This window comes from Callithrix jacchus, chromosome 15 (genome assembly GCF_049354715.1).
Source record: "Callithrix jacchus isolate 240 chromosome 15, calJac240_pri, whole genome shotgun sequence".
Taxonomy (NCBI): domain Eukaryota; kingdom Metazoa; phylum Chordata; class Mammalia; order Primates; family Cebidae; genus Callithrix; species Callithrix jacchus.
This window is the reverse complement of record NC_133516.1, coordinates 66,161,838-66,177,922: the sequence shown is the minus strand read 5'-3', so window position 1 is coordinate 66,177,922 and position 16,085 is coordinate 66,161,838. Positions and strand designations below refer to the sequence as shown.

The 16,085-nt window shown below is 41.9% G+C and overlaps 1 protein-coding gene across 3 annotated transcripts in view; it reads left to right on the top strand.

Moving 5' to 3' along the window:
• Nucleotides 1-7,231: 7,231 nt before the first annotated feature.
• RAD18 (RAD18 E3 ubiquitin protein ligase) overlaps nucleotides 7,232-16,085 on the top strand; it is a 99,228-nt gene continuing 90,374 nt past the window's right edge. For all 3 annotated transcript variants that reach the window (XM_002758601.7, XM_017965050.4, XM_008982083.5), the window contains exons 1-2: nucleotides 7,232-7,369; nucleotides 13,743-13,824. In XM_002758601.7, the coding sequence (XP_002758647.2) occupies nucleotides 7,319-7,369; nucleotides 13,743-13,824 (133 nt within the window). In that variant the 5' untranslated portion in view covers nucleotides 7,232-7,318. The remainder of the gene's footprint in view (nucleotides 7,370-13,742; nucleotides 13,825-16,085) is intronic.

The window sequence follows — 16,085 nt, the reverse complement described above, 5'->3', positions numbered from 1 at the left end:
CACCTCCCAGTGGCAGTAAATGAAGGCTTTCTTTTCTTTTACTGAGATTAATTGTAAGTTTCTGGATGTAAAAATACCCAGTGCCTTTCAATCTGTTGCAGTGTTCTTTTTATTGCTTAAGTACGTAGGAGCAAGTTCAAACTGTCGCTTACATCCACTAGTTTTCTTTAGGGGAACAATAAGATGTTCTAGGCTCATCTTGTACCTGCCCTGCCAGACCTGAAACCAAACATTTCTCTAAGAAGCCCTGATACCTTTTAGTGGGGATGGTATTTAGAGACCACACTTCACATATGGTACGTGGAACAGCTGAGATTTGGACCCAGGCAGTCTGACTGCAGAGTTGGCGCTCTTAACCTCAGTACCCTCTGGTCAACATATTTATTAGTGATGAGAATAATAATAACTATAACTCCTAATGCTATACACAGCCATTTACCATGCGGCAGACACTCTGCTAGCTGCGTTCTAGCCTTTGAAAAAAGACTTGATCCTTATAAGAGCCCTCTAAGTTAGGCATTATTATTTTAATCTTATGAAAGAGGAAAACAAGGCTCAGAGAAATGAGTGTCTTAGCTGAGATCGGATGGTAACTGACAGCATGGATTCAGATTTCTGTCTGTGACTCTAAATCATGTTCCCTTAGTTGCTGTGAACTATATCGATTGGTGACAATTGTGTCTCCTTTCAATGGTTCCTTGCTTGGCTCCCTGAGCCCTGGCACTCCTATGTCCCAGGGCCCCAGGCCCCAGGTATGTTTGGTGTCTTTCTGGGTGACTTACTCAGAGAACACGTGTTGGGTCCCTGCCTCATTCGTGGTGTCTTCCAGGTCACTCACGGCTGTGCTAGGGCACAGAGGAGTTGGGAGGAGGAAGGCTGGTTCTGTCTCCTCCAGGAACCCATGGTTTAGTGAGGGGAGACTTAACAGTTACAGTTACCACTAGTGTGTTTGTGCCGTAACATAAGAGGTGTAACCTGCTGTCACTCCCCCAGAGGAGCAGTCACCTCTCCTATGGCGCTCTGAGAATCCAACTAACCTTTAACAACCAAAAAACTGGGGCTGTCCAGAGAGCCGTGAGAGGGGGTGGGAGAGATTTTTCTGGCACAGGACTCAGCTACACACCCTTCAAATTATTACAGGTTGGTGGCTGCCTCTTAGTAAGGAGGAATGGCTAGGAGCCTACGGAGGCAGGAGGAGTTGCACGGGCCTGCCCCTGGCACCCGTAATCCAAATTATGCACCAGAATGGAAGCAGAGCAGAGTCAGGCACGGGGGTCTAATAGAGCAGGAGAGGATGCTGGGAGTTGGTTATGGGAAAGATGAAGGACTAACAGGACTGAGGCTCCAGCCACTCTGTATCTGGGGGCTCCTGAGCCAGACTCCAAGCAAGTGGAAGACTCCTGCACAGGGTCACTGTGGTTTTTAATCACTGCATGAGTAAGCCACTGCTGTGGAACAACACATGTCCAGACTTAGTGGCTTAAGAGAATAAACAATTATTATTTGCCATGATCCCATGGGTATGTTGAGCAGTTTTCTGGTCAGGGCTGGCTGAGCTGATCTCTGCAGTAAGCAGGTGCTTCAGCTGGGGCTGGATAGTCTAGGATGGCCTCACTCATGTATGGTGGCTTGATGTTGGCTGGGGTGACAAGGATGACTTGGCCCTCTGTCTCTCATCACACAGGAGGATCACAAGCTGGGGCTTATTCACATGGTGGCTATTAGTGCACAAGCCTCTGCTTGGGTCACCTTTGTTAATGTCCTGTTGGCCAAAGCAAGTCACAAGATCAACCCCAGATTCAAGGAGTGGAGCCACGGACCTACCTGTTGCTGGAAGGAGTCTCATGGAAACGAGGTGTGGATAGGCAGGGGAAGAATTTATAAGCATTTTTGCAACCTGCTTACTTGCAGGCATCCATTCCCTCTTTTTCTATATGTGACACCCTGTTGTTCACTTGGGGAATCACTCCCACTCCCAAACTCATACTTAGGTAATCTGAGGCACAGTGATTGGTTCAAGGATGTGCATGAGACCCAATTCTGGCCAATGAGAGTTGGTCCTGGAACTTCTGCTAGGAACTGTTGGGAATGAGGTCCTTCCTTTCTGCCGAGGCAGTTGTCCTAATATAATACAGGTCTGGAGCTTCTGGAGCCATGTTTGCCTCTCAGGGGGAGTCTGCATGAGCATTGAGCCGACAGTGAGGGAAAAAGATACAAGACATTAAGAAAGAGTGATTGTGGCTGGGTGTGGTGGCTCATGCCTGTAATTCCAGCACTATGGAAGCCCCAGGCGGGCAGATCACGAACTCAGGACTTCAAGACCAACCTGACCAATATGGTGAAATGCTGTCTCTACTAAAAATAAAAAAATTAGCTGGGCGTGGTGGTACGTGCCTGTAGTTCCAGCTACTCAGGAGACTGAGGCAGAAGAATCCCTTGAATCTGGGAGGTGAAGGTTCTAGTGTGCTGAGATCACACCACTGCACTCCAGCATGGGAGACAGAGTGAGACTCCACCTAAAAAAAAAAAAGAAAAAAAAAAGAGTGATTGAGAGGGAAGAAGAGAGACCACTTGGATCAGGCCACACCTCAGGACTTTTCAGTTACGTGAGCTAACACACTGCCTTTCTTGCTTAGGCCATTTTGAGTTGGCTTTCTAATTCAGCACTTTGAACCACAAAGTCCGAATACAGTTCACTCCCTTAAAGTTCTTCCTCTCTGATCTCAAAGCTCTTCCTATCTGCAGACCTTGACTTGGACCGGGCATTCCTCTGTCTAGTGTACTCGTCACTTCTGACTGGGCATATAGTAGGTGCTCAGTGAACACTTGTTGAAGGAATCAATAGGCGGGGTTGGGACTCACTCCTCCTAAGAAGAGGCTTTGGTGACAGACAGGTAGCTGGCCTCAGGGAGAAGCTCCCAGAGGTGATGGTGGTCTAAGAGGCAGGTGGAGGGGGTGATGGGCACAGACAGTCAGTGTAAATAAGACCCTGCTGGCCCACGGCTGGGAGGGAGAGAATAAGGCGGGGTCCGTGTCTGGGAGGAATCAAGATAGGGGCCTGATCACAGGGTCAAAGCAGGGTCTGCTTCCTGCAACTGGAGTCCACAGCACTTTCACCTCCTCTGGACTGCCCCGCCCACATTCAGCCCCTGTCACCTTCTACTGTACGATCCTTTCCTCACCCAGCATTTACCTTTGGAAAATGTAAATCACACCCTTGCTGAAAGCCTCTAAGGGCTTTCCCCTGTGCTTATAGCAACATAATACTAATGACAGCTGGTACTCACACAGGGCTTAAGTAGTTTCCAGGTGCCCTTCGGGGCATTCTACTTACAATAACTCCCGTAACTTTCCCAACATCCCTGTAAGGCAAATACTAATATCTCCATTTTACAGATGAGAAAAATGAAGCACAGAGAGGTCAATAACTTGCCCAAGTTAACATGGATTAAAATCTCAACTTTTTACTAAGCATGGAAATCTCCACTTCTGGGGTCTTTGGGTCTTTGCATAGCTGCTTCTCTCTTATCAGCTGGGTCTCTGCACATACGTCATTTCCTCAGAAGGAGCCTCCGGGGTCATCCAACTTACAGTGTCCCCTCCTCTGTCTATTTCATCACCCTCTTTTATTGTTTTTTTTTTTTTTTTACATCAATTACTCTTTTATGCAATTATCTTACTCATTTTCTTACATACACTCTTTTTTTGTCCTGGTTCCATGCTCACCCCCAGGGTGCCAGCTCCTGGAGAGCAGAGACCACATCTGTCTTGTTCACCTCTGTAGTCTAGCACCTGGCACAAGTGGGGAGCAGCTTAATAAACATTTTTTTTTTAATGAATGGAGGAAGGGAGAGATGGAGGCAGGGAGGAAGGAAGAAAGAAAAGAAGGAAGAAAGGAAGGAGGGAAGGAGGGAAAGAAGGAAGGAAGGGAGCTCCTTTAATTCCCCCTTTCCCATAACTAGAATGAGGAAGATGGGGCCTAAGGAAGAGAGAGTGCTGGGCAGAGAGGAAAAGGATGAAGAGAACTTGGGAAGGAGCTCAGGGGCCACAGAACATTCCCAGCTTAATCCAGGGTAGGCCCCACACTCAGTTGTAATGTTTCCCTAATTAGGGTTGTCAGATTTGGCAAATAAAAATACAGGACACCCAGTTAAATATTAGAATTTCAAGTAAACAACCAATAATTGGTTAATATAAGTATGCTGTGTGCAATTTTTGGGACAGATTTACACTAAATGTTGTTTGCTTTTTTCTGAAATTCACATTCACTGAGCAACTTGTGTTTTATCTGGCCACCCTATTCTGGATCTTCACTGTGTGCTGTGTGCCACAGAAGGTTCCACTGAACACTAGCCTGCTTTTATTTTACATGGAACATTTTGTTTTTAGTCCTGAATAAGGAATATCTTTATTGATCGAACAGAAGGAGAAAGTCCATACAAACAGCAGCTTGTTAAGAGAAGAATGGCTCCCAGGGTTGGATAAACACCCAAGACAAATGCCTTTTCCTGAGCTGAATGTGAGCTTGTGTTCTTGAACTTTCCTTCCGGTGAGCTTGATGGGATCTATCTCCCTGGGTGCTGCTGAAGATGGCAGGAAGAGAAATGTTCAGCCTGGGAGGAAAAGATTTATGGGAATGTGGGCTGAGTCACTGATTCATCCATTCATTCAGCCTCACCCAGCAGCTATTGGCAGACACTCAGAGATGAATGGCACCGGGTCCTGTCCTGGAGGCTCTCCATAGATAGGGAGATAAATTTTGGCTCCAGGACCAAGGCAAGTACTGCCTCCTTCCAAATCTGTCTCCACGGTTGAATGCAAAGAGTACATTTCTGTCCCGGTCTTTTCTCTCTCTGCCTTTCTCCTTCCCCATTCTTTTTTTTTTTTTTCCTCATCTCCTCTCTCTTCCTCTCTCACCTTCCCAGCCATTTGTCACCTTAAACCTTATTATTGGGCCGGGCACGGTGGCTCAGGCCTTGTAATCCCAGCACTTTAAGAGGCCGTGGCGGGCGGATCATGAGGTCAGAAGATCGAGACCATCCTGGCCAACATGGTGAAACCCCATCTCTACTAAAAATACAAAAAAATTAACTGGGTATGGTGGCGCACGCCTGTCCCAGCTACTCGGGAGGCTGAGGCAGGAGGATGGCTTGAACCTAGGAGGCGGAGATTGCAGTGAGCCGAGATTGTGCCCTGCACTACAGCCTGGGCGACAGTTTGAGATTCCGTCTCAAAAAAAAAAAAAAAAGAAAGAAAGAAAAAGAAAAAAAGGAAAAGAAAAACCTAATTACCTTGTCCGACTAGTATTGTGAAAAAACAATTACTGGTTCACTCAGTCCACGGACCTGGTCTTAGATGCTTTTCCCTTATCTCTCCAAGACCCTACTGCCCCTGCATCCAGAACTATCCAACCTCTTCCAGCTCAGCCTGGCATGCATTTGAATGCCGTTCTATGATTGCCTGATACAAAGCATAAGGGTGGGGGTTGGCACCATAAACCTCCATTCCTCATCTTCCTTTTGGGAGTCCCACTAGGTCCAACAACCTGAGATTCTCAGACCTGGCTCTGCCCCTTGACTTGGTTTACTTAACTGTTTCTCAAAAAATTATCAGTGGGTGATTTCTTCTGGTTTTAGGTTAAAAGACCTAGGTTCCATCCTGGATAATGCCACTGACAAACTGTGGTTTATATGAATTCCTTTACCTCTCTAAGACTTAGTTCTCATGATGAAGGCCTTATGAGAATATTCTGTTGTGGTCAATATGGACTCTCAAGCCAGACTGAGTTCAAATCTTTCATCTTCCACTACCAGCAGGGTGCCTTGTGAATAAGTCAAATAAGTGCATATGTGTAAAAAACTTAGAATGGTGTTTTGCATACACGTGCCTAATAAATGCCAGCTACTACTGTAATGGATACTAAAGTCCTTTCTCTTTTTTTTGAGACGGAGTTTCGCTCTTCTTACCCAGGCTGGAGTGCAATGGCGCGATCTTGGCTCACTGCAGCCTCCGCCTCCTGGGTTCAGGCAATTCTCCTGCCTCAGCCTCCTGAGTAGCTGGGATTACAGGCACGCGCCACCATGCCCAGCTGATTTTTTGTATTTTTAGTAGAGACGGGGTTTCACCATGTTGACCAGGATGGTCTTGATCTCTTGACCTTGTGATCCACCCGCCTCAGCCTCCAAAGTCTAAAGTCCTTTCTCTAAATGCTATTAGTATTAATATTACTGCCCAGTAAGTATTTGGGTGCAAGCTGGGAAAAATCAATTGAATACAGCTTTGGCTAAGAGACTAGAGGGTTCTTATGAAGAGAACTCAGAGGAGTGAAGTCTTAAGCTTTCTGAGCCTCAGTGTCCTCATTTGTAAGATGGCCATAACAGTCTAATCTCTGCCTGCTTCCCAAGAAAGCTCAAGTGCCTGGCCCGTTGTAAGCATTCAGAAAATATTTGTGAAATGAATCAGTGCATGGACCACGTGGGGCGTGTTCTTCATCTTAAGCCTCAATGGGCTCCAAAATGTCCCTTCCTAGATTCTACAAAAAGAGTGTTTCCAACCTACTGAATCAAAACAGAGGTTTCAACTGTGTGAGAATCCACACATTGCAAGGCATTTTCAGATAGCTGGTTTCTAGTTTTTATTGTGGGATATTCGGATTTTGCCATGAGCCTATATGGATTCCGAAATGTCCCTTCCCAGATTCTTGCTAACTTGGTGGGAATATCAAGGGCAAGGATTCAAGGGTGGGGATATTGCTAACTTGATTTAGCAGAGTTCTTTGCTAAAACTGGATTTTATCACGAAGTACACAGATTGGCCTAGGAGAAGGTTCAGGAGCCTGACTAAAGTTTGGTCAAGCCAAGAATCTTTGCCAATTTGCATAGGAAATATCTGGAAGGCTATATGCCGAAGTTAATAGTGCTTCTCTCTGAAGAAAAACTGTACATTAAAATTTTAATATGATTAAAAGGAAGAGCTCCTATTTAAACTCCAGAGGTCCTGTTTCGAATCTGACTCGAAACTCTATTCAGCTTTTCCGGAGTAGTTTCCGCTTGTGTAAACTGACAATGATAACACCTACCTCCCAGTGTTGTAATATGGGAGAGATATTACACAGTAGCGGACATAGCCTAGCGCAGGCGCAGTACAAGCACCATCAGCAGCGCCCCGCCCACATCCTACTACAATTTCCGGCAGGCTCCGCGCCCGCCTCTGGCGCGTCGCGGGTTGTGACGTAATGCGATAGCGCGGGGAATTTCGAGTGGTATTGGAGCGCCGGAGGCTAGTTGAGTGGTAGACCCCAGCATCTTCAGGAGCGACCATGGACTCCCTAACCGAGCCTCGGTGGCCGCCGGGCCTGGCAGTTATGAAGGTGAGTGCTTCGGGGAGGTTGGGGGCTCCCGGGTGCCTGCGGGGGGCGGTCCCTCCCTTTGAGGAGGATGTCCTCGCCTTGAGGAGAAAAAATGAGGCGCGAGAGTCGCACTGGGCCATAGTACCCGGCTCTGCTCTGTCACTAGCCGACCGCGTGGCTCTGGGTCTCAGTTTACTCCTTTGATAAGTGACAAGGACAAGCTTGGTGAGCTGAGGTTGACAGTCTAATGGAACCAGATATTCTGCGATCCAATCCGAACAGTAACATGGAGAAAAACAGCTGTTCTAAACAATGACATTGTCAGCTAACCTTCACTGAAAGCTTACTTTGTGTCAAGCACTAAACAGTGACACCGGACATGATTTTGGGTGGACACTTTATCAAGTAACATGTATGTAATCACGTAGCCAAGCAGGTAGTCTCCTTTACAGGCTCTTCTGATTATTCTCAATAAACCTACTGCTGGTTTGTACCGACATACTGCCCCAGCTCCTCCCTCACACGTCCTATCTCTTCTGTAACAATTGCTCATCTCTCTGTCTTTTAAACAAAGATCAAGATTCAGCAGTCATCTTTCATTGCATCGAATTATTTCAGTTAAATAACACTTATTTTTGTAGCCACTTTCTGTTTTGGCAAGGCAACAGTTTCCATTTACGTAGTGGTGGTCCCTGGATTTGCTCAAGAGCAGATGCACATTCCCGTGCTGGCTAAAAGTCAGTTGTTTGGTGTTTCTTTTTGCTCTGTGATTATTTTTGTTTCTGACAGTGGCTAAGATAGCCTTTTTCTCTTCCTCAGTTTTGTAGTCTTGGGGATTATAGTATCTGTCCCACTGGCTCATAAAGTTGACTTTAGAATTAAGTGAAGGCTAAAATAAGTATAAGGCCTTGTTCTTCCTGCTGTCATCCGTGATATTTAGAGGTCTTGGGGACTTGAGATATCTGCATGACGAGAAGCTGACATTGTGAAAGGATCCAGGAAAGCGGTGGTTTCGAAGTTGTGATGGGCTTGGCACCAAGATGCCGTGGAAAAGAGCACAGATTTGAATTCTAGTGGTCCTGGGTGAAATCTGATCTCTGCCTCTTAGCTGTGTGACCTTCAGTTAGTAACATAACCTCTCTGAGCCTGAATTTCTTCAACTATAAATTAGAGACAAAAATAAACAGTTCATAGGGTTGATTAAATAAATGAGTTCATGTGTGTGGGTGCAGATTCTGCAGGCTTATTCATTGTGCTTGATGCGGTGCCTGACAGAAAGTGAGTGCTCAAGTATTATTTGCTGCTTGATTGAAAGTATCTGGAATGTAGTAAGCATTCAATGAATATATTTTATTACTATTATTAGCACTGTGCTAAGTGCTTCTCTCCCCTTTTAATTTGTTGTCATGAAGCTTGATTTGGATAAGGAAAGTAAAAGAACTCTGTAACCTGTAAAGCTCCTGCTTTGTAGATTTAAGCATATTTTACATATTCCCACAATTTCAGTGTTCTTTAGAGGCAGGTTCCATGTCTTCTCTGACTTTGGTATCTCACCACGGCACTGAATATAGAGTTTGATACCACAGAGTGTTCAGTGATTGTTCAACCAGAGAGTTGATTGAGCCCATATTTTTTGCTCACATTAGAATCATAGAATCTTAAGGTTTGGAAACCAGCCTCCTTCATTATTTTAAACTCTTTTATAACATATCTGCCAATTTCTCACCTAATTTTTGCTTGAACTCTTCCAGGGACAAAGAACTATCAGATCCCAGAAGTGGATCTGACTAAAGTTACTTCTAATAGAAGTCTGACTCAGAATGCATGGTTCCTGACTTAGGATCCGTAGAAAGACTTCGGAGTCTCAAGTTATTTGTAGAATTTTCGTATATATGTTTTTCTGAGAATAGAGTCCATAGTTTTCATCTAATTTTCAAAGGGATCTGTAACCCCAAAAACTTGGGTATTTTTGTAAGTATTATGTTTTTCTACCCATTTTCTACTCCCTTTCACTTTCTCTCTCTCTAAACTAAAGACATTTTGGGGTGTCTGCTGACCACTCTCTATTCAGGCATCGTTTTTTGTTTGGTTGGTTGAGGCACATGTGATACGCATATTACAGTCTTGGAGAGACATGACCAGAAATTTGAACCCGAAATAGCTCATCTTATGGAGTGTCAACTTCCACAAATTGTGCTCTGCAGATCTTTCTGAATCATTACTCCACCGAAGAGAATGGCATAGATAAGAAAGAGTGGTATGACAGACTGGTTCCGGCTTCTGGGCCTGCCTCTGATCTTAATTGATCTTTAACATTAACCCTCTAGATTTTTGTGTCTGTGACAGCTTACCATCCACAATAATGGAAGATTTTGGCATTTTATTATTTCCCTGGTTTTATTTTAGCAAAATTGGACTCTTTTTGGCATATTGTAAATGTAATAGGTGTACACAGTAGAAAAAAATTAAAATTCAGAGTAAGATAAAGGTGAAAAAGAAAATCATCTGTAATCCTACCACCCAGAGAACCAGTGTTTAACATTTTACCTTATTTTCCTTCAGTTTTTACGCATTTAAAATTTGGGATCATTGTGGAGTCAACTTCTTGGGTTTGATTCAGCCAACCTAGGAACTCTGAAGGCTTTGTTTTTAAAATTGGGGTACTGATGCTGTGGACTTTATAAGATTGCCATGAAGATTAAACTACAGAGTTGCCATTATTATGTATTATTGGCATATATTTATTTTCTGATTTTTATTTTCCTATGGCATTAAATATTCTTTGAAAGCATGTTTTTTAATGGTTGCATAATATTTCATCATATGGACTGTTGGCAACATTAGTCTTTTTTTTGTATAAATTTTAAAAATTCAGATAATAGGTTCACTTGGTTCAGGATACACATGAAGTGAAAAGTAAAAGTTTCCTTCTTACCGTGTTCCTGGCCCTGATCATTTTTATTATTATCTTCTCATAATTTGTTTGTATTTCTGATGAAAATAGATACTTTTTTTTTTTTTGAGATAGGGTCTCACCGTCACCCAGGCTGCTTGCTGCCTTGAACTCCTGGCCTAAAGTGATCCTTCCGCCTTAGCCTCCTGAGTAGCTGGAACTACAGGCATGTGCCATCATGCCCAACTAATTTTTACTTTTTTTTATAGACATGGATTTTTGCTATTTTGCTCAGGCTGGTCTTGAATTCCTGAATTTAAGCAATTCTCCTGCCGTGGTCTCCCAAAGTGCTAGGATTACAGGCAAGAGCCACCAAGCTAGGCTTATTAGAATACATTCTTTTTTTTTTTTTGAGAGAAGGAAAGAAAAAAAAAGGAGTGAAGGAGAGGAAGAAAGAGGAAGAAAAAGAGGGAGAGAGAACGGAAATGTTGCTTTATTCTAAAAAATGGGTATTAATAATGGCCAATCAATATTTCATTTAAACCTATGAGTAGGTGTGATGTGGTATTGACAAGAATGTATATTTTGTGTATTTAAAGTGGAGAGCTCTATAAATATTTATTAAGTTTACTTGTTCCGGATCTGAGTTCGAGTCCTGGATATCCTTATTAATTTTCTGTCTCATGGAGTCTAAGTCTCTGTGTATCTGGGTGTTAGGATCGTTAGCTCTTATTGTTGCATTGATCCTTTTACCACTATATCTTTGTTGCTTTAAAATCTATTTTATCAGATGCGAGAATTGCAACTCCTGCTTTTTATTTATTTATTTATTTTTGCTCTCCATTTGGTTGGTAAATCTTTCTCCATCCCTTTGTTTTGAGTCTTTGTGTATCCTTACATGTGAAATGGGTCTGGATGTAGCATACAGTTGGGTTTTGGCTGTATCTTTTGATTGGGGGATTTAGTCAATTTAAATTTAGGTTTACTACCATTTGATGTTAACTGGCTGTTTTATCCATTCATTGATGTAAATTCTTCTTTATGTTGATGCTCTGTACTTTTTGGTATATTTTTAGAAAGGCTAATACTGGTTGATTCTTTCTATGTGTAATGCTTCTTTCAGAAGTTCTTGTAAAGCAGGGCTGGTGGTAATAAAATCTCTGAATACTTGCTTGTTCATAAAAGATTTTATTTTTCCTTCAGTTGTGAAGCTTAGTTTGGCTGGATAAGAAATTCTGGGCTGAAAGTTCTGTTCTTTAAGGATGTTGAATATTGGCCCCTACTCTCTTCTGGCTTGTAGAGTGTCTGCTCAGAGATCTGCTGTAAGTCTGATGGGCTTGCCTTTGTGGGTAACCTGACCTTTCTCTCAGGCTGCCCTTAGTATTTTCTCCTTCCTTTCAACCCTCATGAATCTAATGATTATGTGCCTTGGGGTTGCTCTTCTTGAGGAATATCTTCGTGGTGGTCTCTGTATTACCTGGGGTTGAATATTGTCCTGCTTTGCTAGGTTAGGAAAATTTTCCTGAATAATATCCTGAAGAATATTTTCCAGCTTGGATTCATTATCTGCATCGCATTCAGGTACACCTATCAAACGTAAATTTGGTCTTTTCACATAGTCCCACATTTCTTGGAGACTTTGCTCATTCCTTTTTATCCTTTTTTCTCTAATCTTGTCTTCTCGTTTTATTTCATTAAGTTGGTCTTCGACCTCTGATATCCTTTCTTCTGCTTGATCAATTCCAGTGTTTAAACCTGTGCATACTTCTCGGAGTTCCCATATTGTATTCTTCAGTTCCATTAATTCACCTATATTCCTCTCTAAGTTGTCTATTCTCAATAGGATTTCATCAAACCTTTTTTCAAAGTTCTTAGTTTCTTCACATTGGGCTACAACATGTTCTTTTAACTCACAGAAGTTTCTTATTATCCATCTTCTGAAGCCTGATTCTGTTAATGGGATGTGCTCGTTCTCCATCAAGCCTTGTTCCCTTGTTGATGAGGAACTGTGATCCTCTTTAGAGGAAGAGTCATTCTGATTTTGAGTATTCTCAGCCTTTTTATGCTGGTTTCTTCCCATTATTGTAAATTTATCCACCTGTCATCTTTGTAATTACCAACTTTCAAATTAGGTCTCTGAGTGGACATCCAAGTTGTTAATTCCCAGGGCCAAAATATGAGCAACCCACTGCGCCGGCCAAAACAGCGGCATTAAGACTGACGGTGCTTTAATGCCCAGAAATCTCCAGTCTGGCTTCCTTCTTGAGTCCGTAATAGGCGACTCTGCCTTCCCGGAGCTCCAAACGTCGGTCAGAAGGGGAACCAGTCCCTTTTACTCTGCACCAAGAGTCGCGCTGGCGACCCGTGGGGCTCTTCTGCTCCATGAGTGACAAAAACTTGTCTGAAAGTGTGGCGTCCTCTCGTTCTCTGCGCTTTCACTGGGAGCTGCAATCCCGAGATGTTAGCAATCAGCCACCTTGGATCCTTCTTCAGAATACATTCTTATTCACCCTTCCCTTTTAAACAAACAGTAGCATAGCATATGTGCTGTCAGTACCTTATTTCCTTTTTTTCACTTATCTTGGCGATCTTTTCATACCAGTACAAAGGAGAGCTTCCTCCTTTTTTTTTTTCTTGGAGACAGGCTTTAGATCTGTCGGGAATACAGTGTTGCGATGTGGGCTCACTGTAACCTCTGCCTTTTGGACTCAAGCGATCCTCCTGCTGAGAGCTTCCTCCTTTTAAAAGATATTTATATTGAATGGAATAATATTTTATTTTAACCAAGTTGAAGATTTTTGGTTGCAAGAATAGTTTCTTTCCTGTTTAGATTGCATTTCAGGTTGGCACACATCTATCTTTCCAAGTTGTCTGCTTCCTCTTCCTTTGCTTTCACTGGGTCCACCTCTTTTCATTTGGCTCCACGAAGAAAGCACTGGTTTGCCAGAAGGGAGACAGGAATTTTGGTCTTGACTTGACTAATGCCTATTGTTGTGTGCTTGCTCTTGATACCAGTTTCCTCTTTTGTGAAGTAAGGGTTTTAACTAGACAGTTTCTAGTGTTTGGCTTTAACATTCTTTGATTTGATTCTTAACCTGTGTGGTGGCATTGGCTACTTTTCATCCAACAGTGACTATAGGCTAGGTGCTGGAGTCCGAAGAGGAGGAGGCTTGGAGTGAGAGCTGGAAGCACATTGCAAGTGGAACAGAAGTACAGTAGCCCTTATGTGAAGGGATGACAATATGGCACAAGAATCGGTACACCATCATCTTTAGCTGTCTAAAGCAATTTGGGCAACCTGAGACTGAATGTGTAAGAGTCATATGAGAGAAGTTTTTGTTTGTTTCTTAAGATCCCTTGTAGTTTATCTGGAGTTAGCTTTTGAATTTGTGTATTTGGCAAATAATTTGAATTTTTTTTAGGGGATGGAGAAAAAGTTTTGTGACAGACTTCCAATTTTGATGTCTTTCTGATATGTATATATGCATCTTTGCATTTCAGACAGTAGATGATTTGCTGCGGTGTGGAATTTGCTTTGAGTATTTCAACATTGCAATGATAATTCCTCAGTGTTCGCATAACTGTAAGTATGTTTTGTTCTTGTGAATTAGTAAATTGTGATTTTTGCATGAGGTAGTGTTAATTTAACACCAAAAGATACATGCACATATTTATGTTTCACCTTTAGCTCTTCTATCTTGTAGTTTTCAGAAGGTCTTTTTCACTGCCTTCCTCTTGAGTATTGAAGGTTTTTGCAAGGCTTCTATATTTTCTCCTGCCTTCCCCTTGGATATTTTTTTTATTGAGAGGGAGGTTCGCTCTTGTTACCCAGGCTGGAGTGCAATGGCGCGATCTCGGCTCAGCGCAACCTCTCCTCCTGGGTTCAGGCAATTCTCCTGCCTCAGCCTCCTTAGTAGCTGGGATTACAGGCATGCGCCACTATGCCCAGCTAATTTTTTGTATTTTTAGTAGAGATGGGGTTTCACCATGTTGACCAGGATGGTCTCGATCTCTTGACCTTGTGATCCACCCACCTTGGCCTCCCAAAGTGCTGGGATTACAGGCTTGAGCCACGGCGCCTGGCCCTCCCCTTGGATATTTTTATGCCTTTTATGGCAATGAAATTTTTGGTCACAATAAGTGGTTCTTTATTTGCCAAGTGCTTTTTGATGTTAAGTTTCAGAATTTTTGTTTTTAATAGGATAACAGTTAGGTAGTTCCTCCAAGTAGCACTTGTTATAGAATTTCAAAGTTTAAAAATCTGTAACAATAAGAATATTTCCCCAGTAGGAGAATTCTTCCACTGAATTTATTACAGACAGTTTTATAACTTAACTGGTATGTGATGCTAGGAAGGCTTATGTTGGAATTTGTTTGTACTTCTCTTTATGAGTCTAGGATATAAGCATTTAAACAAATTGTACCTTGAGATATTTAGTGCATAGAGGTTACCGTATCATTGTTGAGGAGCTAGACATGCATTTTACAGGTTAATTAGGTTCATGATCTTTCTTGTCCTCTGTTTTCAAGTTGATTTATCTTGGAAAGTTAAAAAACAGTCAGCTTAGGCCTAAGAAATCAGTTTTAATGGTTAGTAGCTTTGGTGAAAAAGTTTCTGTAGAGAAAACATAGTAAGAGGATAGTCGTGATGTCAATACGGGCTTTAGAGATATCCCTGGGCTTCACTCTTGAAAATCTGGTGAGTAATTACTACTTTAGAAAATATTTGTAAGAATTAAATGTGCAGAACTCACTGTCTGGCACATGATGAGTCCTTAATAAATGTTTTCTTCCAGCCAAGATTCGCATTAACAAACAAGATAAGTTTTGGAGATTGTTTTAAAATATATTTTAACATCATCTTTATTTGGGTATAATTTACATACGATAAAATATATCCATTTAAAGTGCACATTAGAGTATTAAAGTATTAATGAATTTTGACAAATGTGTATGCTGTGTAACTACTGCAGTTGATACTGATAAATTTATCCCCATCTCAGTCAGTATGATCTCAGCCATCTGTAGTCTATTTCTGGATTCTTCTATTCCATTGATCTTAGAAACCTTTTCACCAAAACTACTGCCCACTAAAACAATTTTTTTTGGGCCTAAGTCTACTGCTTTTTAGCTTTCCAAGATAAATCAACTTGAAAATAGAGGACAAGAAAGATCATGAACCTAAATAATGTGTAAACTGTCAAGCTCTTGACCAATGATTGGATAACCCCTGTTGCACTAAATACCTTAAGGTACATTATTTTAAAATGCTTATGTGTTAGACTCATATCTATCTATCTTTATACCAGTACCATACGATCTTAATTACTGTGGCTTTGTAGTAAGTCTTGAAGTCAGGCATTGTAAGTCCTTCAACTTTGTTTTTCTTTGGTTCTTTTAGGATGTTTGCATTTTAAATTCATTTCCATATATAATTTAAAATGAGGTTGTCAGTTTCTACCAAAAGCCTGCTGGGATGTTTATTAGAATTGTATTAAATCTAGAGATCAATTTGGGAGAATTAACATCTTAACAATATTGAGTCTTCAATGTGTGAACACAATATACTTCTTTATTTCTTTCAACAGCATTGTTTGATTTTCATTGCACAGACCTTGCGCAAAGAAATATAACTTATATTGACCTTTTGTCTTCTGACTGCATTAAATTCACTTAATTCTAGCATCTTTTTTGTTAATCCCTTATAAATTTTTCCATACACAATCACATCATTTGTGAATAAAGACAGTTTTACTTCTTCCTTTCTGATCTATACGCCTTTATATTTCTTTTTGTTACACAGGCTAGTACCTCAAGTACAGTTGAAAGTGGTATGGATGGACA